Source organism: Hydra viridissima, unplaced genomic scaffold (genome assembly GCF_058129835.1).
Source record: "Hydra viridissima isolate aposymbiotic clone 2 unplaced genomic scaffold, HvirCarnegie_v1 scaffold_10, whole genome shotgun sequence".
Classification (NCBI taxonomy): domain Eukaryota; kingdom Metazoa; phylum Cnidaria; class Hydrozoa; order Anthoathecata; family Hydridae; genus Hydra; species Hydra viridissima.
In genome coordinates, this window is record NW_028324309.1 from 4,087,065 (window position 1) to 4,114,120 (window position 27,056).

A 27,056-nucleotide genomic window follows, 5' to 3' on the forward strand; every position below is an offset into this window, starting at 1 on the left:
AATGCAATTACTCATTTACAGTGATTACAGTTTTTGCTCTCCAAAGTGAGTTACTTGGGTTTATGATCTTTGGAAAGATTTACGAATAATGTTGCAAGTGATGTTTGCGATTTCTTTAGGCTACTAACCAACAAAAGAGGAAAATATTCCTTCAAAAGATATTGCTAAACTGTTCATAAAAACTAGACCAAGGATTTCATCAGCATATAAGTAAGGTAAGATCGACAAAGTGGTATCAGCATAATTTTAATCATGAAAAGTTAAACTTTTGAGGTAAAATCTGACTAATCGGGAATATTGGTAAGTTTATGAAATGTGGGTCACTTTATTGAAATTATTTTTTCACACCAACGACATAAAGTTTCAACTTATGCAGTACTTTAAACACTTATATTTGGATTTCTTGCCCCAAAATCAACCCAGATACAAACTTTCTGCTATTTAAGTATTCTGGAATTGATTTTATAAAGAAAAAATAGAAGGTTTGCTTTGATTTAAACTCCGTATTTTAGCATTGATAATATCACAAATCTCGAAATTTTATTTTGGACGATTCAGACCTCGATATCTATTGCGAGTGTGGATATTTGTTTAGACAAGAGATATGTTTAGTCTTTCGGGAATATGTTTGTTTTGTTTTGTTATGTTAAGGTGTTTGGGTGTTTATGGTTGGGTTGCTAGATTCCCTTCAGTAATGTGTGGGTGTAGTTCGTTTATGGTGAGTGTAACGGTAAACTCCTCGACTTCTAATACTTTTGACCTACGTAAAGCTTAAGAAGAAATTCTTAATAAACTTAATGACAATATAATAAGTTCTTAATCGAAATACAAATGGTAATGATGCTTACTTGTTTTCTTTCTCGTCTTACTTAATAAACACTCTTAAATAAAACTCAAGGATATTCTTTTAACATTTACATTACATATCATAATATGTAATCGAAAGAAACTCAAAAATATTACCACCTTTGGACTCTTGGCTAAAGTGTCTTTCTATATTCAATCTATTCTGATTTTAAAAGCCTTCTTTTTGTCTATCAAAATATCCATTTCCTTCAATTTCTTTGCCTTTTTTTGTCAAAATCTCTTTTTTTCTCTTTTTCCCAAAACCCTCTTTTTAAAAATTTTTTAGAAAATTATTCTATACAGATGTTGTTTTAGAAAAGACAATTGATATTATCTTCAAGTTCGTTCAATGCCTTTGTTTCAACCTCTTAGTCTTGATTCTCTAAAACAGGTTTTACCAGTTATCTTTTTGCTCTAGATTTGTTTGTAAAAATCAAAAAATAGTTGCAGAATTGCTGAGTACTTTACCAATTAAACTTTCGTTTATCAGTGTTATAATTTTACAAAAAATTGTTTTATCAGTGAAGTTAAAATTGAATTTTTGGTTGTTAATGTGAAAATAGTTTTTTACTTCAATGGTGAGACTGATTTATTTTTCATGCAGTTGTACTTGTGTATCCACCTTGTGTTCTTTGATCAAATACATTAAATATTTGACTCGTGTAAAACTTAAAGTTTATGTTAATGATTTCTTCCGTTTTCCTTCCTCAGACTTTCCTCTACCAAGAATAGACAACCAGATTAACGAATTGTCAAATTACTTTTTCAGTACTCTTGATCTTTCAAACGCCTATCATCAGAGATCACTTCTAATAAAATACAAACCATAAACGACTTTTAAAGCTGATGGCAAATTATATCAATTTACTCGATTGTCATTTGGTCCAGCGAATGCCGTCACTGTTCTTCAACGGAAAATCGACGAATTTATAATTGATAACTCTTCAAAAAATAACTACACATATTTGAATAATATTACGGTAGCAGGTATGACTAAAGCTGAATACGAGTTTAATTTAAAGAAATTATATAAAGCAGCAGAGGAAAAAAAGCTTACTTATACAGCAGTAAACGTGTTATTTCAGTTAATTTGATAAATGGCTATGTTGTATCTCATCATAGTATAAAGCCAGACCTAGAGAGATTACAAGCACTACTAAATTTGCCTTTGCCGTTAAATGTTAAAACATTAAAAAGAAATGTAGTTCTCTTCTCCAACTACTCAAAGTTTATTCCTTATCATTCTGCAAAGGTTCGTCTGTTAATGCAAGGTTCAACATTCCCACTTAATCAGCAACCTTTTAAACTACTAAAAAACGATGTTGCAAATAAATTTTACTGTCCTAAAAAGAATTTATGAAGCAATCCCTTTTGCGTTCGAAACAGACGCATATAATTTTTTATTACCTGCAACATTAAATCAAAATGGACAGCTAATAGCCTTCTTCTCGAAACCTCTAAACAAATGTAAAATGCACCAGCCAACTATTGAAAAAAAGCATACAAGGTTGAAGAAATTCTGCGGAGGTTTAACAGAAACAATTGAGGCAAAAGTAAAACGATAAAATTCCGCAATGGTGGACTAAACTTGGTTGCTACAGCTACGACATACAGTGTCAACCAGGTAAGTATAACTAAACAGCTGATTGTTTAACACAATCTTCGCGGTTCGCTATACTCAAAAATTATCAAACAATGAAAGCATAAAACCGATTTGTTTGTATATAAGTGATAATAAAATAAAGTTAGCAGAGCTTCATAATGCTCTGTGCCACCCAAGCATTACAAAAATGAAACACGATTCCCATTTGCTTTTCCTTGCCCTGATACTTCTTCTTCGGTTTTAAAGTGTTTTAACAGCCTATTTTCTTTGCTTGACATGCATGTTTATGGTCATTCTGATAGAAGTGCTCCACTAGTCCATTTCCCAGTGAAAAACGGACTAATTGAGTGTTTTAATGGAATAATATCAAAATTAGTGACATAAGCTCTACGGACAATCTACCCCAATCGAAAACACTTTTATTATACAGATTTTTTGATAATTTTCGTGAGTGTGCTTAAAGAATTTAATGATTGCTTGTTTAAATAAGAAATCTGATTTAATCATTTGCTCATTTAAATAAAAAAATCTAACAAACTTTTGTAACCTAAACGGTTTTTACTGGTTCTTAATGGTAACTGGTTACAATCCATGTTAAAAGCGAAAAAGGATTTATCCACAAATACTGAATTTTGAACCTAAGATTTAAGAACACATATTTAAGAAATTTCAACTTTATATATTGATTAGATGTTTCCTGATCTAAAACAAAAGTATCCAGTGGATAGTTAGATTATGAAGCTATTGATAAATTTGAAGGTTTCAAACAAATGTCAGAGTTGGAGCTTGTTTGGACTTTGCATAGATCAAAAAAGTTGATATTATTACAAAAATGTTCTAAAAAAACAATTACCATCGACAATAGACTGCAAGAGATATGAAGCCAAGACAAATAACTTTGAACCTAATGTATTTAAAACATGATGTGAGCATTTTATCAAAGCTCCTAAAGATAATTGATAGTTAAACAATAACCACATACACAAGCTTATGGTTTAATTATTCGGATGAGGGAGGGGTGCAAAAATTGATTGCTTTATTTTATGTCATTTCTGTATATATAGATCATAAATTTAATAAAACATTGCTTTGACTAAGACAACAGTATCATTTTGGCTTTCATATGTAATCCAAAAAAAAGAAATTAAGCGATTTGCTTTAATATATGTTGACATAAATTTTGTCAACTAAGGTAAGCTTTCTGTTTCCTGAAAATTAAAAATCGGCCATTTCTTGTCTCAATATAGTACTATCTAATATCAGTATGCAATGACTACCTAACTATTGTTTAGGTAAATATATGCTAATAATTATTCTCAGATAATTACAAGTTAAAAAAGAACTTTAAAAAGCTTCTTAATATATTGAGCTTTTTTAATAACTTTTTAACGACCAATTAAATAATTCTGTAGCTCTATTTATAGTGATCTCTTTTTTTTTTAAAAAATGATCACATTACCAAAAATAAAAATTGATCATATTTTTTAAGAAATTTGATGAACTTTTATTATTGGTAATAAATTTTGACCAACTTGGTATTTAAAAACCTTTCCAGTCTGTATTTTTGGAAAACGGGGAAATCTGAATCCCAAAAATTCCATATTTGCCTGGAATTTAAAAAATGCGTTCTGTAAATTAGATTATTATTTTTCGAAGCGTTATGTAAAATCCAAAACACTGCGAAGCCGTTAGCTACCTGTGAAAACTCGTAAATATATTGTTATTGTTTTTTATATATATAAAATTAGAGTATGGGGAAAGGCAAGAGGCTTAGAGAAACTTATGAAGAAGGAGGTATAGAAATTTTAGGCACTGTTGCATTTTTACACTCCTTTCTTTATTTTAGATTATGAAAATTGGTATCTAATTTAATTTTTATTCAAAACAAAGTATTCTAAATTATGTTTAAATTTTCAAATTTTCAAATAAAAAATTAATCAATTCTATTAAAAGTTACGTCAACATAAGTTTGGCTGTCAACATGAATGTTCATTTAAATGATCAAGCAAGAATTTAATTAACTTGGTAATGGTATTAAAAAAATGTTTTTGTAACTGGATAATAATCAACAGATACCCATTGCTGTGGCACAATTCACCTAAACTAATTTTTTTAAAATAATAGATGCTCTGCTATTGGATGTCATGATCAATCTTGGTTTTACAGGTGTTTGAACCCTTTTGCCTACAAATTTTCTAAACCATCTTTCTTGCCTATGGGATTAAGTGCAGAGAAATTCAAGGTTTATCTTATTTCAAAGTACCTTTGTGTTTCTGAATTCTTATATTCCTGGTATTATACTTATCAATCAATGCTGTAACAGAATTTTTCTGATTTTAATTTTTGGTAACACAAAGTGGAATAAGGACCATATACTTGGGCAGCAATAAACATTTATCTGCTCTTCTGTATCAATTTTGAGGTATTCCACATCTGTTTCTCTGACAGACTCACTTTAGTTGTTTGATTGTTAAACAGCTAAAGTAAATTACTCAAGCACTTCACAACACAATACTTTAAATACATAGTAATTGGTACAAAACATTTCAGCGTTTCATTATGTTAAGAAATTTCATCTCCAAAGATCAGTTGAGCAGATCATTATATGAAAATAGTTCATGGCAAACTGAGAAAATTCCCTAGCACACTGATCTTACCTTGGACTAGATGTTTTCTTTTTTTCTTTTTTTCTTTTTTTCTTTTTTTTTCTTTTTTTTTTCTTTGCAGATGCATAAAACCACTTTATTGAGAGACCAGCAAAGGTTTACAAATAAGTCCAAGAACACCCAATTTAAATGTAGCTTTATCTGTTGAAAGATTGGCTCATAAACTTGCTTGTAGACTCCCAAATGAAACCTTACCATTATCAATAAACTCTTTGTAAATATTGCAGTATGCAAAAGAAATAATGGGCAAGTGAAACAATACATGCAGGCAATTACCTCAATGCTTCATTATTAGCCCTTACAAAACAATTTAAATATAAATCAGATAAATTTTCCCAGAGTTTTAAAGTTTCATTTTTAAAATGATGTATATTCAATTGTTTTAAGCAAAGAGTTTGGTATGCAATTTGTCTCACTTACATCACTATATTTTTGGAACATTTGCACTTCTCAAATTAATTCTTTCTTTCCTTGACATAATAAGTGTATTGTTTAAGTATGGAGTTTGTTTCATCTTTTTGTTTTAGATTTTGTTTATGTAGCATCTTAAACTATTTATAAGTTCAGTATGTTTTCTGTCCATGAGTTTCTGCTATGCAAAGTTTTTTTTTCTTGATGTAAGTTTTAGCATGATATACTTTTTTTTTTAACATAAAATAGTTGACTTTTTTTTTTAGTGAAGTTTGTTTTTTTTATTAATTTAAGTTGAAGAAAAACCTTTACCAAGGCTTGTTTTGAAAGTTGATAAAGAAAAAAAATCAAAAGAGTCATCCAGAGATCATGATTTATATCACAAGAGTAAGAGAATAAAAGAAGGATTGTCTTACACAGAAAATGAGCATCACAAGAAAAAGAAAAAAAAGCACAAGCGAGCAAGAAATGAGGAGGTAAGTTTTATCCTTGTCATGATTAGAAAAGCAGCTTAGAAAAACACTTCAATCTAAATAAAAGTATTTATCTTCTTAAAGAAAGTTTAAATGATAAACCAATAGAACTAATTAATATTATAAATATATTATTTTACTATGGTTTGCCTAAAAATGTCAAAATAAAATGTTTTAGCTATAAAATAGTTTTCTGTAATAACTTTACATGGCTAATTGTTATTTACTTTACATGGCCACTTTTAAAGTGATTTAGTCAAAGCATTTTTCATGATAGAGACAAATTCAGTTGGTTATATTTTTAAAAGAAAGATTTAGTTGTCTACCAAATAAAGCAAATAACATTTAGAAGATTTGAAGGTTTAGTTAGAGCACTGAATTTTCATTACAAGTTCAATATTCTAGATTTTTTTATTGTAGATAAAAATGTTGTTAAAAATATTTATTTATTTTTGTTAAATATAAAGAAAAACTGTTAAATTAGACAATTTCTGCTAAATATTGCCATGCGGATAAAAAACAACTTTTCAACATTAGAGTTTTGAATTTTTTTTTTATTTTCATACAAATTCTGACAGCTATATTGTTTTGAAATAAACTTTTACTAGGAACAAAACAAATATTTTCTGTCTTATCAGTAAGGTTTGAATATATTTTTTCTTAAAATGCATTATAATTGACACTTTGCTTTAATAAACAAAATGTTATTATGTATGTTGTCTCCCTTTTCTCCAGTTTTTATAGAAAAGAAAATATTTTCTTCTTTGAGCTTTAGTTGGAATTTTCAATTAATATTGTAGTAATGCTTACAACCCTTTTAAACCACAAAAACCTCTTTAAAAACCACTCTACTGACAACAAATATCTTTTATGCTCTGTGCTTTGTGCATTTTTACAAATTCATCCAGAAACTTGTCTTTATTTTAATCTAGGTACACACACTCAATATTTGTTATATCATAAGTCAAGAAGTGTAACATTGATGATTTATTGGCAAATATTAGGCATTTTCTTTTGTATAGTTTGAAAGAAAGCAACAGAAACATGAAGATTTTGAGAATGTAGAGATAGAGCCTACTGTGAAAAGAATTCATATAAAACTTCCAAAGTATGAGTTACTGTTTTAAAATATTCTTCTCTTCTTTTTTAAACAATCTTTAAATATAAAATACATGAGTTTTGTTTTCAAAGTCAGCAACACTATAATAATAATCTATTATGATGTTGGTGAATGTATTATTTATTGCTTGTCTATTTTTTTCAATTATAAATCTATTGATGTTTGTTTATTAATCTAATCAAAATCAAATTGATTAATGATGCAAATTCTGCTGCAATAAAGTTTGATAATACTTAATTTTTTTATAAATAATAACATTGAACTGTTATTACTTATTTAAGGATTGTTCTGATTTTTTTCCATCAATAGAGACAAGGATGAAGAGAAAGTTCATAAAGAAGCTGAAATATCACCATTGCACTTATGTTTAGAAAATTTGCATAGAACTTTACAGAGGTATATTTTACCTAGAATTCTCTCATTAGATACTTCAGTCAAAACACTGAAGCTGCTTCTAACTGAAATAGATAAAAAGCTTCATAAATTTTTTGTGCATTTAGTGTTATATATATACTGATGTATAAGTGTATAAGTTTTATAAGCAAGTAGATGCTTTAGTTATAAAACTATATAAGCAGTGAGATGCTTTAATCTAAATACTGAAGCTGCTTCTAACTAAATACGTAGAAATCTTCATATATTTTTTGTCCATTTAGTGTTATATAAACTGATGCTTTTTAGAATAGGTAAAAATATTTTTTACTGTGCATGGTGAAATTAATGGCATAGTTTAAGTAAGATTTGTGAAGATGAAAATACTTCTATTTCCAACAGCAGCAACATTAGCTACATAGACCTTTTATATGACAAAATATTATGTAATCAAATGGAGAACCTTTTAAGTGTTAAAAGTGGTGGCAAGAAAAATTGAAATGGCTTTGAAAAAAAGCTATGTATAAAAAATGTTTATAAATGTTTCTTAATTTTTTTTGTTGTTGTTGTTAAGCTCAAAAAATTGTTTTTATTTTTTCAAAGGTTTCTTGTCTAATGTTGTAAAGTGTTTCTTTATTAACATTAAAAGTATTATCATCAATTTTTATTTCAAATAAAAAAAAAATTTTCTCTATTTTATATTTACTTTAGAAAAGATGTATATGGCATATTTACAAACCCTGTTACTGATTTAATTGCCCCTGGTTACTCAAAAATTATTAAGCAACCAATGGATTTTCAAACCATGGCACGCAAAATTGAGCAGGGGGAATATGCTTCTATAGAAATGTTCAAGGTAGTTTCGCATTTTCTGTTTTTAGGCTAACTTGTAGGGAAGATGTTTTTTTATTATCAGCGGTTAATTAAATTTTATTCTAGATGGCAATAGCTTTAAAATCAGTTATTAGCAGATCATAAAACACATGGATATATAATGAAGTAATAAATTGACTTCTATTTTTTCTCTAAGCAACTGCTATGGTATTTTTCTTTTTGATTACTTAAAAATATATACAAAATTAAATGCATTATGTTTTAGGAAGATTATGTCATTATGTGTAATAACGCCATGAGGTATAATGGGTCTGACACAATCTACTTTAAATCTGCTGAAAAAATGTTGGCCATTGGATTAAAGTTGATGTCAAATGTACTTTTTTTTTTATTTACTAATAATCTTGTTTTTTTCATGTGTAAGGTATTTTATGAAAAATAAATTGAGTAAACACTGATTTTATTGATAATGCAGTGCAGTTGTGCTTTATTTTGAAGCAAAATTTGAAAAAAAACCATTTTCAGAAAACGATTTAAAAGAAAAATAGATTTTAGGAAAAAAGAAAAAATGTTTTTTAAGAAGAAAAAAAAAGAATTTAATTATAAACATACTTAAAGCTATTTGAAAGCTATTAAAATAATTTGTTATTAAGTTTTTAATGGTAGCAATCAGTTATAGAAATATTGACTGATAGATTTAACAGTTTTAATCAAAGTTAAAATAAAACTTAATTTAAATTAAAATCATAAATGTATTATGAAAATACAAACATCAATTCATGAAGTTTTGATTTCAAGTTTTTAAATTTGTATTTTCCAGAAAAGATTGAAGAAACTTCGAAGACTTATTGGTAGACCTTTGTCTGATTCAGAGGATGATCTGATTCAAGTCGATGAATCTTCAGATATTAATATTGATTCTCATAGTCCTGACAACAGATTGCAAAACAAGAGGAAAGACATAGAAAAAATTAAGTAAGCTTTTCTTTAATTTGCTCTAGCTATTATCTCTTATTAAAGATGATTAAATAAAACTTTTTTTTGTAAAGTTGTAGTGCTACCTTATTTTTCTTGACGAGTTCTATCACATCTTTTTTTCATTATGCTGTATTTTTGAATGTTACATGCTGCTCCTTTAATATTAATGGTAAAATATGAAATAATTAACTTTAGAAGGGAGCGTGACTCTGTAAAACATCAAAGTTTTATTAATTCTATTTTTAATGCTTCAAAAGCTGCAAGAGACAAATTGCGCATTAGGTATCCCAATCAAAAGGTTGCTGTTTTTTGTTTGTTGTTTTTTTTTAAATTTATCTTCTTTTTTGTTTATTTGTTTATGCTTTTTATGTTATGCTATTTATCTATTTTGTTTTAGTTATTTGTGTTTGTTCCTCTGTGTGATTAACAAAGATTGCTCAATAAACTTTGTTTTATTTTAACTTTTGCTATTATATTTCATTCAGTATGGATATTTAGTTAAAGATGCCAATGGTAACACCTCAATGAATATTTTAAACCCTGATACAACAGAAGGTATCTTGTATTTCTTCCTCTCTTAGTTTTCTTCTTAAGAACATTTCTTTTGCAAATGTTCAATATGTAGCAAGTTTGAGCATAAAATTATATTATAGTTATATTATTACATATAGTAATTTGTATTACATAGACAACAAAACAGTAGCAGTTTCGTTAGGAAAGATAGCAGGCAAGCTACCAACTGGTATTACTCTTGATCAAGCTTTTTTTAAAGATGAAAAGAAAAGCAGAAATATACCAGGTATGATTAATATGTGAATTAAAACTAGAATTATGCCTCACATATATATAATAATTAAAATCAGAATTATATCAAGTGTACATAAAATCTTACAGGCATATATAAGATGTCAAAGTTACATATAAAATGTCTGAGATATGTATGTAAATTTTTAGTTTATTCATAAATAATCACTGTATATATCAGGGCTGTGGAGTCGGTAAGCTGCTGTTCCAACTCGGACTTGATTTTATCATGGACCAACTCCTTCATAAGTAACCAATTTGTAACAACAAATTTACTGCAGTAAAATGTTAACATTGGCTATTTCATCACCATGATACAAATAATCTAACCACTTAGTGCTTTAAATAATATTTATTAGAAAACAATTTCTGAACAAACAACTTTTCTGAACTCTTGTTATGCAATAAACTCTTATGCAGTCACTAATAACATTATGAATTAGTTAAAATCATGTTTGAAATATTGTCAGTTGGACAGAAAGAACTTGTTTTTCTTTAAGTTCATATTTTTTGAGAATCTTTACTACTAAGACCTGGAGAAATTTGCTGGTGTGATTAGCTATGGTGTCTTTTACTGCCAATAACTTAGTAACTACTTAATTTAAAAAAAAAAAAAATCGGACATTGGTTCCAAAACAGTTCATTCTGCTAAGAAACACACAGCGACCCTTGACAGATTCATTAAGTTCTTCTTTTTGTTTAACAGCTTTTTCAATCACTAATTTTCTAATACTCTCTCCTTCTAGAGAAACAAATTTAATTGAATACTTACAGTCTTTCTAATGCAAAGTTAGTTGAATACTTACAGCCTTTCTGTTTGTGAAGCAGTTGTTTTGTGCTAGGTGGTGGCACGCCTAGCTTTCTACTAAGAATATGCAGCACAGTGTCAGACAGTTTAAGTCAGGAGTTGGGGCATCATGAAGTTATCTAGTTTAAGGGATGGTAGAGGAGAGCGCAAGGGAGGTGATTTAAGATTCTCAGTGATAAGCAGCAAAATACCCTATTGCTTATCACTGTTTTAAAGGCCTTAAAATAACATGTCCTCCAGTTGTAGCAAACTACTATTCCCATTGTGTCTGGATATCCTACAGCTATCAGAGCATCCTGGGACTTTTAGTTTTGTAACAACTGGAGGGCTAGAGTTTGATACTTGTGCTTTAGACTGACAGAACATAAAATATTTCAATGAGTAACATCTGTAAAATCCTTATGAAAATTATGAAATTTTTAAAGATTTTTTTAAACTGGAGTTGGAGTCAGTACAATTTTTTCAACTCCGACTCCAGCCAAAATGAGCTCCAACTCCACGACTCCAACTCCACAGCCCTGGTGTATATAAATAGTTACCAGAAAGTTAGCTTCCAAAAATTATAAAAAGGCCACAGATTTGTGTAATATAATGATGAAATGCAATCAAATGTGATGAAATGCAATCAAATGTGATGAAATGTGATTTTATACAAACCTGAATCTAATACTATACAAGCTTAAGTGAGAGCATTTCATAAGACACTCTCCTAATAGTTTGATTGACATGTAAATCCCTACTTACTGGAGATAAAAATACGTTCTGAGGGATTTACAAAAGATGGCATAACTAGCATTTAATCACATCAGACCATCTTGCAACTTCATTCATGTTCATGCATCATCATTTCCTGCTAAAAATCAGTATGTGTCATGTTGCTGAAATATAAATACCATTCTTTCTTTGTGTTCCTAACATATCTACTTTAATGCCAACAAAAAACAGTTTGCAGATAGTGCTGGTTGTTAAGAAAAATACAGCTAATGGAGATTAATTGTTTTGAGAAAGATATGGGGAACATGACCCATCAATAAAAAGTACCAGCATTTTAAAAGTGTTATTTTTGACACCAGCAAACAAGATTTAAAAAGAAGGCTGGTAGAGACACAGTTAGAAGCATTATTGGAAAAAGATTCATGCCAAGTTCAAGAGGAGCTTGCTGAAGACTTGGGAGTGGCTCAACAAGTGATTTCAAACTTTCTCAAAACCATGGGTACGGTACAAAAACAAGGAAATAGGGTTCTATATGAACTCAATGCAAGAAATGTTGAATACTATTGTTTTTTTTCACATCCAAACAACTGCTTCAAAGGCAAAATCAGAAGGGTTTTTTTGCATCATGTTGTAACAGGGGACAAATATTAGATACACTACAACAACCCAAAGTATAGAAAATTGTTAACTTCAATGGCAAAGCTGAATAAACATGGTATGAAGTTAGTCCTGTGCATCTGGTGGCATCAACTCAAAGTAATCTACTTCAGCCTAACAAAATCACCACTGCGGGATGTTACCAACAACAATTGATTCAATTTAGTCAAGCATTTAAGCTCTAAGACTCTCAATATGCCAAAAGACAAGATAAAGTGATCTTTCAGCATGGCAACACTGGGTCACATGTTGCAAAAGTTGTCAAGGATACTTTGGAGATACTTCAAGGGAATGTTCTACCCCACCCACTGTATTCACTAGATCTATATTCACTAGATATTACTCCTTCCAACTATCAGTTGTTCTGGTTAATGACTCATGGTCTAACCAAGCAACACTTCAACTCTTACAAAGAAGCCAAAAATTGAGTTGATTCTTGGACAAGAGATTTTTTCAACAAGGAATCTGTATGCTACCTAAAAGATGGGGAAAGGTTTTTAGCTAATGGTAAATAATACTTTAATTAAAGTACCTTGTACCAATTTCTCTGAATATAGCTTCAAATTTAAAAAAAAGAATGTATCCCAATACTTTTATTTGTTTTTTTATTCATAATTTAAATCTTATTTATCAAAATGAGTTTGAAAGTTGATCAAAATATCAACATTAAGTTGTATCTCTTATAGATTCATAAAGAAATTTTCCAATAAATAAAGCAGACCTGCTTATTTAACTGTTTGCTTATTTAACTGTTTGCTTTTTTAAGTAACTTATCTTCTCTATGGACCTTATGGAAGCTTTGGTCCTACATACGATTCATCATTATCAAACATAAAAAAAGAGGAAAGTGATCTTCTCATGCAAACTTATGGCACTGAGGATGGAATAGAATATGCTAAAAGGTTTGCTGCTTTTAATTGTTATATATTTAGAGACTTCATTAACATTTCTAACTTGTAGGCCAGCCTAATTATGTCTTTAAAAAATCCTTATAACCAATTTTAATACTGGGTTATGTTTGCCAACAAATTGGTATGTTGATAATCATTATAAAGTAATATTTATATAATGTATATTTAATAAAAATGTAGGTTTTTTTTTACTGTGTCTTTTAAACTTATTAGTTTGCAGGAATTTTGTAAAGGTAACTCATTCTTGATGGAGTATGCAGATCGTCTTCTAAACATTGTCACTGATGGAGAACATTCTAGATTGTTAAAATCAAACAAAGAGGTCAGAACTTTGGATTGTTTTTCTTAATAAAATTGATTAACCTTTTAAGATATTATTTATATACTCACTGAGTTTTGTTACTGATTTTTAGAGTAATTCTTTGAATGATACATCTAGCATTAAAGGTGCCAGTTTTTAATGAAATTTTCTTGCATATTGTTTATTTTTTCATTTATATTTTTAAAGTCTGAGAACTTGCCAATTTGTATAATTTGGGTTTAGCAGATGAGAAAAAGGTCGATATAGGCTCTTTGCTATCATTAAATGGACTAGGAATTGATGTCTCATTTCTTAATACAAGTAAAAATATTTTTATTGCATGAAGTATATTCATCAATTTTTCTTTATAAATCTTATAGTGGTTTATTAACTTTCATGTATTTGTATTCTTAAAAATATTTTAAAATTTGATATTCTGGGTATAATGTAATAATGTAGTTTAATTTTTCCCTTTTTAGTAAGTCCTTCAGAGAATCAGAAGACTAATATGTATGTTTGTAAATAATGCAATGTTGACTGAATATGGATATGTATACATACATGCATACATTTAATTACATTAAATTACATTACATAACATTACATTATATTACATACTTACCTACCTACATACATATGTATGTATGTATGTATGTATGTATGTATGTATGTATGTATGTATGTATGTATGTATGTATGTATGTATGTATGTATGTATGTATGTATGTATGTATATACATAATATTTTTATATCAATTTATTTGAAACCATGAAGTTACTTAGAAAGCATAAAAACTTTGCATGCTTTAGGACACCTCAGCAGCTGCTCAATAGTAATGTTGAGCTCCTTCAAAGTTTGAATAAGGCACAAAATGAAAGACTGTCCTCAAAAACTATTATAAATATTGATGATAATGAACAAACTATTGGTTAGTGCTTCTTCAAGTTCTAATTTTTTTTTTATGTACTTATTTAATGTATTTACTTAAATATACTCATTTTTCAAATGTGTAAAAAAAACTGTTTCTTATGCAGCAACCTCATTGGTTGAAAATCTGAAGGATTTAATTGGAAAGGTAAATTTCAGTGTAATTTTTGTTTTTTCATTTTTTCAATAATTTTTTTATCATTAATTAAAAGTTAATGATGTCATAAATAAATAATGTACTTAAGATATTTCAAATGGCTTGTGGGTATATAGGTTGCACCAAAAGATGTAACATCCTCACAAGGTATACGTAAAGCTATCGGCTATGGCTCTTGCTCAATAGGTAATGATTTTAATTTATATGAAATTTAATGGCTTCACAATGGTTCATAAGTTGGTTTAAGTTGTTAAATTTTCTTTCTTAGTATCTTTTTTTATAACTATTTGTTCTTCATGCAAATAATCTTTTTTTGTTTGGAAAGGTTTAAATTTAAGCTGGTTCATTTTTTTCAGGTGAAGTGGAGAATGAAGCTGCTTCAGCAATAAGTGCAATAGAAGATTTAACATGATCATAATTATAACAATCAAAAATATATATATATATATTTATTTACAAATAATAATAAACCAGAATTTAACGGATTTGTATTTGTTATTTCTTATTTATTTTGTGTTATTGGTTTTAACAAGCATGAAGTAAAAACAGTTTTCTTTTCATTTAATCACTATTTACTCAATATTAGCATCAATTTTCATGTAAATATGTAGTTTTTGTGAGATATATATTCTTCTAATGCCAAGAAAACCTGTTTTGTCCCTTTTCTTATTTCTGTTCCAAATTTTTTTTTTTTTTTTTTTTTTTTACTCAAAAATTTCTTTTATATTAAATAAGGAATAAATTTCATTAAACAAATGCATGGAGAATTTTGTACTCTATGATGAAATAGGAAAAGGCAATCAACGGGTTGTTTATAAAGGCCGTCGTAAAGGTACCATCAAATATGTTGCCATACACTGCATTGAAAAATTAAAACACCAACAGTTACAAAATAGTGTCCGCATATCGCACCAGCTAGATCATCCTAATGTTGTTCGTTTTTATGAGTGGTATGAGACAACAAATCATTTTTGGTTAGTTGTTGAACTTTGCAGTGGTGGTTCACTTCAAAATATTCTTCAACAAGACCTTTGTCTACCTGAACAAACTATTCGAAGCTTTGGAAAAGATTTAGTAAGTGGTTTGTTGTACCTTCACTCTTTAGATATCATCTACTGTGACTTGAGTCCTCAAAAAATCATTTTAGATAGTAGCGGAACACTTAAGTATAGTAACTTTTGCCTCTCCCGCATACGAGATGAGGAGTCAGATGAAATTGTTAAACATAGTTCAGTTGCATATAAAGCTCCTGAAGTTATAGATGGCAGTTTACCATCTCCAGAAAGTGATTTATGGTCCCTTGGGTGTTTATTGTTTGAAATGTTTACTGCTAATACCCCATTTCATGCTTCTTCACATGAGAAGATTTGTGAAAAAATTAGAAAAGAAACTATCATTTATCCTGTACAAGGTAATGTATCTCTGAATTGATATATTAGATGAACTGTTTGTATTAACTTAATGCATTAGTTTTCAATTAAAACTTTACTAACTTTAGATGCAAATGGAGTTTTAGTTAAAGCTTCTGAAAACTTATACATGCTCATTCAAGGTCTTCTGCAGAAAGATCCTGCTGCAAGAATTGATTGGTTAGAATTATGTTTGCATCCATTTTGGGAAGGCGAACTCAGTCATTTGGCAGATTTAATTGAAAACCTCAAAAGCTCACAAGAATTTCATTTAGAAGATTCTTTATACAATGCTCTTGCTCAAAATAAAGCTAATAATGCAAGTGTAGACCTAACCAAAAGTAGTGCTACAAATGAATCACCTCAAACACTTGAAAGTCTTAATCAGGAATCTAAATCATTAGTTATTCCTGAGGAAGAAAAAGTTACTTTACTTTCTTTAGAGTCAGAAAAAAATACTTCTATTACTAAAGGAACATATATACTATCAAAGCATCAAGAAGACTTAGACGAATTGAATATTGTGCTAGAAAATACAGAAACAAATGAGTATTCAAACAAAATAAACGATGATACACTAAATGACCCAGAGATTTCTTATTCTAAAAAACGAAATACAAGTGACTCACAGAAAAGTAGTGCAATTTCCTTGAGACAGAGTGATGTGCTTGTTGGCACCAATATAAATGTTATTGATCATCTGTATCATTCAAGTGATCTTATGGTAACACCAATTGCGGAAAATTCTAAGCTTTTGAAGCAACCAATTCTTAAATGGGATTCAAGTAGTCTGGGTTTTATTGGTGTGAATTTGGAGGCATTGCGGGACAGTAATAAAGATTATTTAAAACAGCATCTGAATAATGTTTTTGATTCTTTCTTAAAATATTCCAAATCACAAGAACAAGTTTGTATACGCTATAAGTTGAACTTAATTGCATATCTAATAAGCATAGCCAAGCTTAGTGAACTTTCAAACTTGATTATAGAAGAAAGTCATCATAAATCTTTGCTAAAAGAACTGAAAATCTCTCAAAACATCGAAATCAAAATACGTATAGGTATTAATGTAATTTATTTTTACCATGTAATGATGACTTGAAATTGTTAAAAATTTTACAAATATCTTTTTGTTTCAGGCCGTTTATTGGGTGTGCTTGCTAGTTGTTCAACTTACATTTCTCCTTCATTTAATATGGCTGAAATATTTAGCGTGGCTGCAGACCAAATAAAACAAAATTTTCGTCTTCCTCATATCAAGCAGTCATTTTTACCTGTTATTGGGGAATTCCTTTTTTTTGCAGCTACCCAAGAAGAAAGTGAAGACAGAGTACTTCACCAATGGGAACCTTCTGGTAAGCGGTTAGATTTTAGAGATTCTTTTGGTAGCTTTTTAGCAAATTTAGGATGAAATGTTACTTGTATCTAGGCGCTGTGTTTACTATAATAAACAAATGTTTACAGCAGTCTGATGATCACATTGCAAGACATATTGCAGCAAAAATTATTGAAAATGTTACCACTACAACTGGGCGGTATTGTAAAAAGTTTCTGACAAATGAAGTCGGCTTGGTAAAAATCTTGTTTTTAGCATTTAACATGCATGTTTTTTTGTTTGTTTGTTTGTTTGTTTTTTTTTTTGTTTTTTTTTTTTTACTAAATGTCAATTTTTTTTTCATTTAGGGTTTATGGAATCTTTATTCTCATGCTATGACGGACATAGAGAAATCAACTGCTGCTTCAGCATTGTGTCATCTCTCAATGCACTCTCCTACCATTATACAACATGTTTCTGACAGAGCTGGTTTTAATATTTTCCAGGAAGCACTTTTCACAGGGGCTTTACAGAGTCAGCTTTCGTTTGTCACATTATTTGTTACACTGTTAACGAGTTCAATTCATTGTAAGCGCATCATGCAAGAAGAAAGTTTTCTGCAAAGATTAGTCCAAAATTTGGATTCTCCTTCATATATTTTACATGGCAAAGTTTATCTTTTACTCTCTGAAATGATTGTTCGTTCTCATGAAATCCTCCTGAATTCTTGTGAGCTGAAATTGATTGGTTATTTAGAGAAGAACTCAAGGAAATTTATGACCAATCAAAACAGTGAACATTCTGAATATGCACAAAAGTGTCTTGGTGTGCTTGCTAACATTATAATTACTATTCTACCAACTATATTTGAAGGTAAGTTGTGAAATGCATAAAAGCCATACTTGCCTATAGCAACAAATTCTTTTTAATAGTTAAAATTTTCATGCCTAAAATAAATAATTGACCTCTTTAGATATATTACACATCTTAGAGGTGGTTACTGGTCGTCATCATCCAAATCCAGCTCAAACTAAGCAGCTCAAGATCCATCTACCTCTACTGAAAATTTCTCTACACTTGGTCACTAGCTCACTATTTCGTAAAAAAATCATTAAATCCATAGATTTCATTCAATATATAGGAAAGATTTTACAAGTAATTTATCATAATTATGTAAATGTCTTGTGCGTCATTGTGTGTATTAGTATTTTTAAAAATATTTATTGGTTTTTTATGACGCACTGTAAATTTTATTTAGATGGTTTATAAAATTGATATTGGTGAAGTAAATTTTTCAGGAACTAGCACAGTCACCCTTGCTGAAAATTTAACTTGCGACACTTTTTCAATCATAGAAGCAATCGGGCAGCACCCACTTATTTTATTAGATTATCTCTCCGATGTAGTTAACCATATTTTCCCTGTTTTAGCATGTTTTAGAAGAAGTGATAATGGGAATTTAAGAATGCTATCTTGTAGATTATTTACAAATATCGCTTCAATTTACCTAGAAAAAGAAGACGATGCCACTCCGAGGCAACCGGACGTGGATATTCTCACCAAGGTATTTAAAAAGCTCAATAATTATTCTACAATAACTATTCTTCAATAAATATTCTACAAAGAATAAGTATCTATAAAGAGAGTTTTTTTTATATACAATCAATGAAAAAAGGGGTTGAATCGCCATATATATTTTTTTCAATTTTAGTTAATTGAAAATACCTTTGTCAGTGAGATGGAGCACTTCCTACTAGACCAAGATCCTTTGCCTTCTTACTGTTTACGACTCGTTCTTTTATGCGCAGAAAGGTCGCCGAGAGTTATTATTAGTTTGCTTAATGAAAAGATTATGTCATCTCTGCTTGATTTATTGCATACTCATCAAAATGATACCAACAGTGCTACTCTTCAAAGCGCAGTTGGTTTATTAAATGTCATTATAATGAAAGAAGAATTAGACTTCCCATGGCTTTGTAAATTAGGCCTTATTGAATATCTTACGTCAGCGTTCATGGAGGTTGCTTCTTCGAAAGAGGAAGATACATCATTACTATTGCAGTTATTAGACACGATACATCAAGCCTATAAAAGAATTGAAGCTGCAGTTAAAAGCGTCCTTTTGAACAAGCCTCCTAGCTTATCGAATAAAGATCTTTTATTCGATAAAAGCGATGTTGAAAAATTGCTAAAATTAAGTAAGGGACTTTGTGAGCTTAATGGTATATTCGCTAACTTGCTCGTTTTCGATGATGACGATATAAAAGAGTGGGCATGTAGGTGCTTGTATTTGTCCGCAGAGCTTTTTGGCGGAGAAAATGACAGCTGGTTTACAGTCAATAATATTGCAATTTTATTCCAGGCAATCTCTACAAGCGACCGAAAGCGTCAGAAAATCTTATTACGAGTCATCAAAAGATATGTCACTTCTAATGTGACACTTAAAGATAAGTTTAAATCAGCCGTAAGTGAGATCCAGTACATCTTAGAAAATCTTGCGAGAGTTGAGCCTAAAGAAAGTGATGATAAGTACGTGAAGAATATTAGCAGCGAATTGTTAAAAATATTTTTTATGTGATTTAGATTGAATAATCTCTAAGAAATTAAAAGATGTAGAATTCGAATCTTTGTTGTAGGATCATGCAATAAACTTGTTGACCTAAAATTTAAATATAAATTATCTTCAAAGTGAGGATTTTAAAACACTGTGAATATGTATATTATCTGAAATGTTTTTATTTTAGGAAAGTTATCCATATATTTAGAAGAAATCTGTATTTATTACTTATAAAATATAAAGTTTAGGGAAGCAGATTGGTCTATTTTATTCATTGCTAACACAGTCTGACAAAAAAATTTACTGCACTAGTTTTGACAATTATTCTTATGTTCTTTTGATTTGCTGAATTCATCTCTGACATCAGATTTTTAAGACAAACTACAGACTTTGCGATGAATTTTTTACTTTTGTTTTGCAAAATTTAGGAAGCTAACGAATTTTCTTCAAGGTATTTCTGATAAAATAAATTTGAAATTCATTTGGAAACTCGACGGTATGTTTCAAAAGATTTTATTTCATTACAAAATTATTAGAAAACTAGACAACAGATGAAAAAATTGTCAATTATATGTTTAAAATGAATATTTTATAGCATAAATATGATCCTATCAAAATCTCAAGCTTTTTGGAGGTTTATAAAAAAAAAGTAATGTAAACTTTAGTTTTAAATAGGATTGCAGACAATATGGTTTACTTATAAATACTCAATCGGGAAGAAACTTTCGCTTGTAGCTCTTTCGTTTTTTGAACTATACTTAAGTTACCACGAATAAATCTTCAACGGTAGTCTGCCATTATGTGTTTGTCTCAGCGTCTTTGGTAACGATCTTCTTTTGTCTTAAGATCTTGGTGGAACTGCTCTTGCTGCTCTTCACTCACATCTCCAATATTTTTAGAAAACTGGTCAATATGATTTTTTATAAAATGAAGTTTTATACTCATTTTGCAAACTAGATCATAAGGCTTTCACCTTTCTAACTACTAAATCCTGCATAGTTTTCTTGTTTTTTATTACCAAGAAATTTTATATAATAGCTACCGACGATAACCAATCTGTTTTCTCGCTATCTATTGTTTTAACGAATTTTTATCATTTATAAGAATTTGCAGTCCATCGAAGACTAACCAGGCAACTGCTGTAACAATATACTGAAAGCAAACACTATCAGTTTTCAGTGCTTCGATAAATTGTTTTATTAAACCAAGTTTAGAGTGGTGAAAAAACTACTTATTTTCTTCTAATAATATGTTCACTCACCAATAGTCATGCCTAGTGCAAAAGTGTCACAAATGGGCCATTCTCTTTATATCCAGTATTGATCTCTTGTTCGACTGGCCCACTTGCAAATATGTGGAAATCAACCAATTTTAAATCTATACAAATAATCCAGTTGCGCTCCTAATATTTAATTAAATGAAACATCATTTTAATATCAGTCTCACAAACAAACAGAATGACCTTTTTGGGCAGACCCAAAAATATTGCCATTATGCAAAAGGATGCCTTTCAGGCTTCAGTTTGAACTATTGATAAAACGTCTCCATTCTGTTGGATTACATACGAAATACATAATTGTGATAGAAGACCTGAAATATCATGGCAGAAAACAAAGAAATTGAATTAAAATTATTTAAAAAATTGAAAAAAAGTTAAAGTTTTTCTGAAGTAGGAAATTTTTGCTGTCAGCTGTCAAGAAGGTTCTTTTTCTTTAATTAAGAGCCTAATTGTTCTGTTTCTTCCAAACCCCCACTAAGTCATCCAATTTGATCTGATTAAAGCACTGAAGCGATTTTAACAGTTTAGCATTGAATAAGAAGTCTTCCAAATCTGAAAAACTTTTTCTCTAATCGTTAAAAATAAAAAAAAACCTCGACGCGAAGTAGGGATGTTTAAACTATAACACAGGTCTACAATGGTTTTTCTTAGATCCACAATTCTTTTTCTCCCAATTTGATGACTAGTTTTAACTGATTTAAGGACGCTGATTACGAGAAAAATACGAGTTTCAAAATTCCAGTACGTCCATGATTATAGTTAGCCTACGCAGTAATAGCTTTTATTGAGTAAGCTGACTATTTGACCAATTCAAAAACAGATAATGCATAATATACTGTTTTCTAACCAACATAAGTCATTAAATAGTTGTAATCAGCTTCTGTGAAAAATGTTAGAATTTACTCAGCTATTTGACATATTTTTAAGAAAAGTGAAATTTTAGATGCTGACGAGATCATTATCGTTGGTAATTCATTATTATTTTTTGTTTAAATTTCTATTTTTCTTTCTCGAGAGGGGATAATGAAGGAAGGAATTTATTTTATAAATACTGACATTATGTTTTCTCTTAATAAGTAGGCACGTGCAATCCCTAACGTTAACTTAAAAAAGATGTTATCGCACAAGTGTTTAAAGTTCACCGGAAACTTTTTGTTAAATTTCTGGCTAATGCGTGCTGACATAACAGCAAAAAGGTATATTCAATTTCTTGAAGAAGGTCTATAAAATAAGCAGTGAGTCTCACATAACGTTTGTGCAATATGCGTTTTGGTAGTCAGAAAACTTGATGTTTATGGGTACAGGTACGGGTCAAGTATTAACGCTCGTACAACAAGCATTATCGTACGGACATTGCCCGTACCTATTCGTTCACACTCTAGCAACTTCATATACTACAAATTTTACAGGAATTGACAGTATAAAGAAAGGAACCTCATCAGACACTGAGTTACCCCCTGAAAGTAGTATGTGTGTGTTTTTCTTGATAATTTTGAAAATTCTGATAAACTAATTGTATGTTTGTATACGTATGTCAGTTTGTGTGTATAAATGTATTTAATTTGATTTACAACTGAAATATCTTATCATTTTATGTAATCTTTTAACGGGCACATACGGGCATCCCAAAGATATTGGGTAAAAGAAACGGGTTTTTATAAGTAGTAGCTTTTTTATTCAAGTAATACTTGTATATGCCCGTAAAATTGTGTCTACATATATAAGTACCTGCATAAATAATGGTAGTTGTACGGGCATTTAACGGGCAATATTGCCCGTACTTGCCTGCTTATTGAACCTGTACACATCAAGTATCCTGTGACTACCTTTTGGGAACTACAAAAGTGGTCCGAAATTTAGAACAATGCCTTTAACTCACAGTCATTTATGTTACGGAGAGTAACCCAGGATCATGCTAAAGACTGTTTTTTTTTAAATTTTTTTGCTGTTAAAAGACTACTGGCTACAGATCCAAATCAAAAAAGGGACTTTAACGTATTAAACGTGCAATCAGTAACGCATGTGGTGCATTGCGATTAGTATCTATTTATGAGTGATGAAGGATAATAAAGGAATGCGGAGGTATGGGTTGAGGTTGAGGGGACTATTTGGTTAAGAAAGAGCAAATGTTAGTTGTTCAAAAGTTAAGGTAGTGTTGCTCATCCTAAGTAAATTCTCAAAATAAGCATCTTTTAATGTGTAATGATGGTAAGCACTTTTTTATTCATTACTTTCATAAAATTACAAATGACATTTTCTTACTCTTCTTGTACTTTCTAATACTGTATATGTACAATTGTTTTTATTAATTATTCTTCTATTGCTCTTCCAGCTCTTCTTTAAACGCATATCTTATTCTTCTTTTCCTTTATTAGAAACGGCAAAACTTCCGTTGACTTTTCTTTTACCAATATTTTCTCTGACATCTGTTTAACTCTTTTCTCTCTTTCTGTGCATCAAAATTTCTTTTTCTTTTTTTTTGTTCCGCACAACTTCCGTTCAGTTTCAATTTTTCAATTACGCTATACGTTCATTCAAAGCTTCCCTTTTTTTTTTGTTTAAGAAATCCTAACTCTATTTTTGAGCTTTTATATTATTGTTTGTATTTGTTGCTCTATCTACTTATCATTTATTTCCATGACAGGGTAAATAAGTCTCTGCGTTGTTGCAACTACCTCATCTGCCGGATTGGAAAGCTGAAATTAGATGAAAAACACCTATTGGACATTTCACAGCCTGCAACGCAAACAAAACCTAGGAAGAGATGTTCAGACTGTCTTGCAATTATTGCTTTCCACATTAGTGCAGTCATTTGATCTTGCATGATAATTTGAAACAACTTGCTTTACAAAACCAACAAGTTGGTGAACAAATTACATTTTCTTTTCTACCAAAGAAGGAATTTTTATTTCTTTTCTCCACATATGATAATTAGAGTTGCACAAGTAAAGGTGGTTGTCTTGTCCCATTAACATGTGGTATTTTTTTAAAATTAAAACTGGAAAAGTTAAAATGTTAATGATATTTAGGGGGTGTGACACTATTACAATTGCTGGCCGAATGGTTACAAGTCATAGAAAATACGTTTCACAATACCTCAAACTGGTAAAATCCTTCACGAATTCATTTACAAGCCTCTATTCTCATTTAAAGATACCACATTAGTCAGTTTGCTGGTAAATGTTTGTAGATAACTTCTAAAACAGAGGAAACAGATAACTTCTAAAACAGAGGAAAACTGTGCATTTGCGATTTTTGGCATTGATACCCTAAGAAAGTTCGATGCTGTAGTGATTTGTTTCAGCAATGGATCCAACATATGATTGAAAAATTGACTAGTTCAAGAGCTCATATCTCTCACTGACAAAAGTAAGAATAACACAAAAGGCTCATACATTTTTCTACCATATCAAAGACTTTGTTCAAATCAAAAATCAAGCACTCGGAATGTTTAGTGAACAGACAACAGAATCACTTCATCACAATTTTAGCAATCACTAGGAAATATTTAGGTGGTTAAGTTCAAACCCAGAATACGGAAGGCATTTGGAAAAATATTGCGTTGACTACTACAGCAAGCACTTGTAAAATGACTTGTTCAAGTATGTGTATCAGAAAACTTATCTTAAGTACTAATATCAGAAAATAAGGATGTGGGCAAGTCATTTATTTAAGACAACTTGGATTCTGCAAGTATTATTATAAACTACTTCTTTCTTTTAAATTTTATTTCTATAACTTTCAAATATTCTTTAAATCTTGAAGAAGCAAGGTTATCATAAGAATAATTAAGATGCAACATATCTTGATTATTACAAAAGTAAACAAAGAATATGTTATCTGACTGTGATAGAATCTTAAAACCGTTTTTTATTTTTTAATTGGTTGTTTTTTTTGTGCTGCTTACGAGAAAAAGTGAAATTATATGTTAAAAATATGCATTTTGACATCTCATTCCTGTGCGCCTTAGTATAGAAAATTTTCTTTTTTTTTCTAGGATGAAAGAGTTCGATTTCAATTTTTTAGTTTTTTTAATCAGGGATACATATACTTTCCCTTCCAACCTCTAAAGTCTTTGGGAAAGCTCAAAGTAGTTTTGACCCTCCTAGAGCAACTGGTGCACACACATTAAATGATTATCCTATATCTATGTACAGATATATATATATATAGGATCATCATTTAATCATAAAGAACATTCGTTTAAAAAGGCGTGAAAAAAAGGTTTTAAGTGACCACCATTACTTCAAGCGCATTTTCTTCAAGATATTAAGCATACATTCATACAAATACAGATATTCTGATTAGTTATTTTGAAATCTTTATAGCTAATAAATAACTTGAATGAACTTCGATTCCAAACTGAATTCTTAAATATTACTAAATCTAAAGCTTGAGTGGTTTTAATTCTGGTTAACAGTTTGAAAATGAAAAGATTGGTTAACTATTACAGTATACAGGTTAATTATTTAATAGACTGGTGTATAACTTCCTATTAACAAATCCATTTAAATAGAAAGAGAAATTAAAAAAGTGTTAAGTAACTGGCTGGGAATTGTCTCCCATCCCTAACAGAAAGAGATTGAAAATAAAGAATTCAGAATACTGAGTGAACTTTGTCAATTAGTAACAGTTTCAAACTTTAGAGAAAGTTGGGCTTGAAAACTTCTTTGTCTGTTAAAAAAGTGGCACGTAATATTTTGTAACTTAGAAACAAGCTTGAAAAAAGTGGCACGTAATATTTTGTAACTTAGAAACAAGCTTGAAAAAAGTGGCACGTAATATTTTGTAACTTAGAAACAAGCTTGAAAAAAGTGGCACGTAATATTTTGTAACTTAGAAACAAGCTTGAAAAAAGTGGCACGTAATATTTTGTAACTTAGAAACAAGCTTGAAAAAAGTGGCACGTAATATTTTGTAACTTAGAAACAAGCTTGAAAAAAGTGGCACGTAATATTTTGTAACTTAGAAACAAGCCTGAAAAAAGTGGCACGTAATATTTTGTAACTTAGAAACAAGCCTGAAAAAAGTGGCACGTAATATTTTGTAACTTAGAAACAAGCCTGAAAAAAGTGGCACGTAATATTTTGTAACTTAGAAACAAGCTTGAAAAAAGTGGCACGTAATATTTTGTAACTTAGAAACAAGCTTGAAAAAAGTGGCACGTAATATTTTGTAACTTAGAAACAAGCTTGAAAAAAGTGGCACGTAATATTTTGTAACTTAGAAACAAGCTTGAAAAAAGTGGCACGTAATATTTTGTAACTTAGAAACAAGCTTGAAAAAAGTGGCACGTAATATTTTGTAACTTAGAAACAAGCTTGAAAAAAGTGGCACGTAATATTTTGTAACTTAGAAACAAGCTTGAAAAAAGTGGCACGTAATATTTTGTAACTTAGAAACAAGCTTGAAAAAAGTGGCACGTAATATTTTGTAACTTAGAAACAAGCCTGAAAAAAGTGGCACGTAATATTTTGTAACTTAGAAACAAGCTTGAAAAAAGTGGCACGTAATATTTTGTAACTTAGAAACAAGCTTGAAAAAAGTGGCACGTAATATTTTGTAACTTAGAAACAAGCTTGAAAAAAGTGGCACGTAATATTTTGTAACTTAGAAACAAGCTTGAAAAAAGTGGCACGTAATATTTTGTAACTTAGAAACAAGCTTGAAAAAAGTGGCACGTAATATTTTGTAACTTAGAAACAAGCTTGAAAAAAGTGGCACGTAATATTTTGTAACTTAGAAACAAGCTTGAAAAAATGCACAGATGAATTTTTTTTCCTAATATAAACATTTTCGGTATTAAGAGAGAGAAAAAATATACATCATTTCTAAAACGCACTTAGTGAACTTTTACCTTTAAAGCACCAATATCGTTTTGATTTGAGGTCAACAAATAAGGAAATAAGAGTA

The 27,056-nt window shown here is 29.7% G+C and overlaps 2 protein-coding genes across 4 annotated transcripts; both read left to right on the forward strand.

Moving 5' to 3' along the window:
- The first annotated feature begins 4,106 nt into the window (after positions 1-4,106).
- Positions 4,107-15,168, forward strand: LOC145193078 (bromodomain-containing protein 7-like). 2 transcript variants are annotated; one of them, XM_090100420.1, is made up of 19 exons: positions 4,107-4,243; positions 5,821-6,002; positions 7,022-7,107; positions 7,429-7,515; positions 8,203-8,347; positions 8,591-8,701; positions 9,146-9,300; positions 9,499-9,601; positions 9,789-9,858; positions 9,992-10,102; positions 13,053-13,188; positions 13,411-13,519; positions 13,611-13,644; positions 13,742-13,819; positions 13,978-14,008; positions 14,309-14,427; positions 14,534-14,574; positions 14,700-14,769; positions 14,940-15,168. In XM_090100420.1, exons 1-19 carry the CDS (start codon positions 4,201-4,203, stop codon positions 14,993-14,995), a joined length of 1,767 nt encoding a protein of 588 aa, XP_089956546.1. In that variant the 5' UTR covers positions 4,107-4,200; the 3' UTR covers positions 14,996-15,168. The 2 variants fall into 2 exon arrangements, with proteins under 2 accessions (XP_089956546.1, XP_089956547.1); XM_090100421.1 differs by having other exon boundaries at positions 13,745-13,819.
- A 103-nt stretch (positions 15,169-15,271) lies between these two features.
- LOC145193072 (inactive serine/threonine-protein kinase ULK4-like) lies at positions 15,272-20,119 on the forward strand. 2 transcript variants are annotated; one of them, XM_080070457.2, is made up of 8 exons: positions 15,272-15,994; positions 16,082-17,053; positions 17,132-17,347; positions 17,422-17,564; positions 17,676-18,180; positions 18,281-18,462; positions 18,566-18,871; positions 19,019-20,119. In XM_080070457.2, the coding sequence occupies exons 1-8, from the start codon at positions 15,343-15,345 to the stop codon at positions 19,883-19,885; spliced, it is 3,843 nt and encodes a 1,280-aa protein (XP_079926583.2). In that variant the 5' UTR covers positions 15,272-15,342; the 3' UTR covers positions 19,886-20,119. The 2 variants fall into 2 exon arrangements, 1 of the variants encoding a protein (XP_079926583.2); XR_016456396.1 differs by having other exon boundaries at positions 15,284-15,994; positions 17,457-17,564.
- Positions 20,120-27,056: the final 6,937 nt, after the last annotated feature.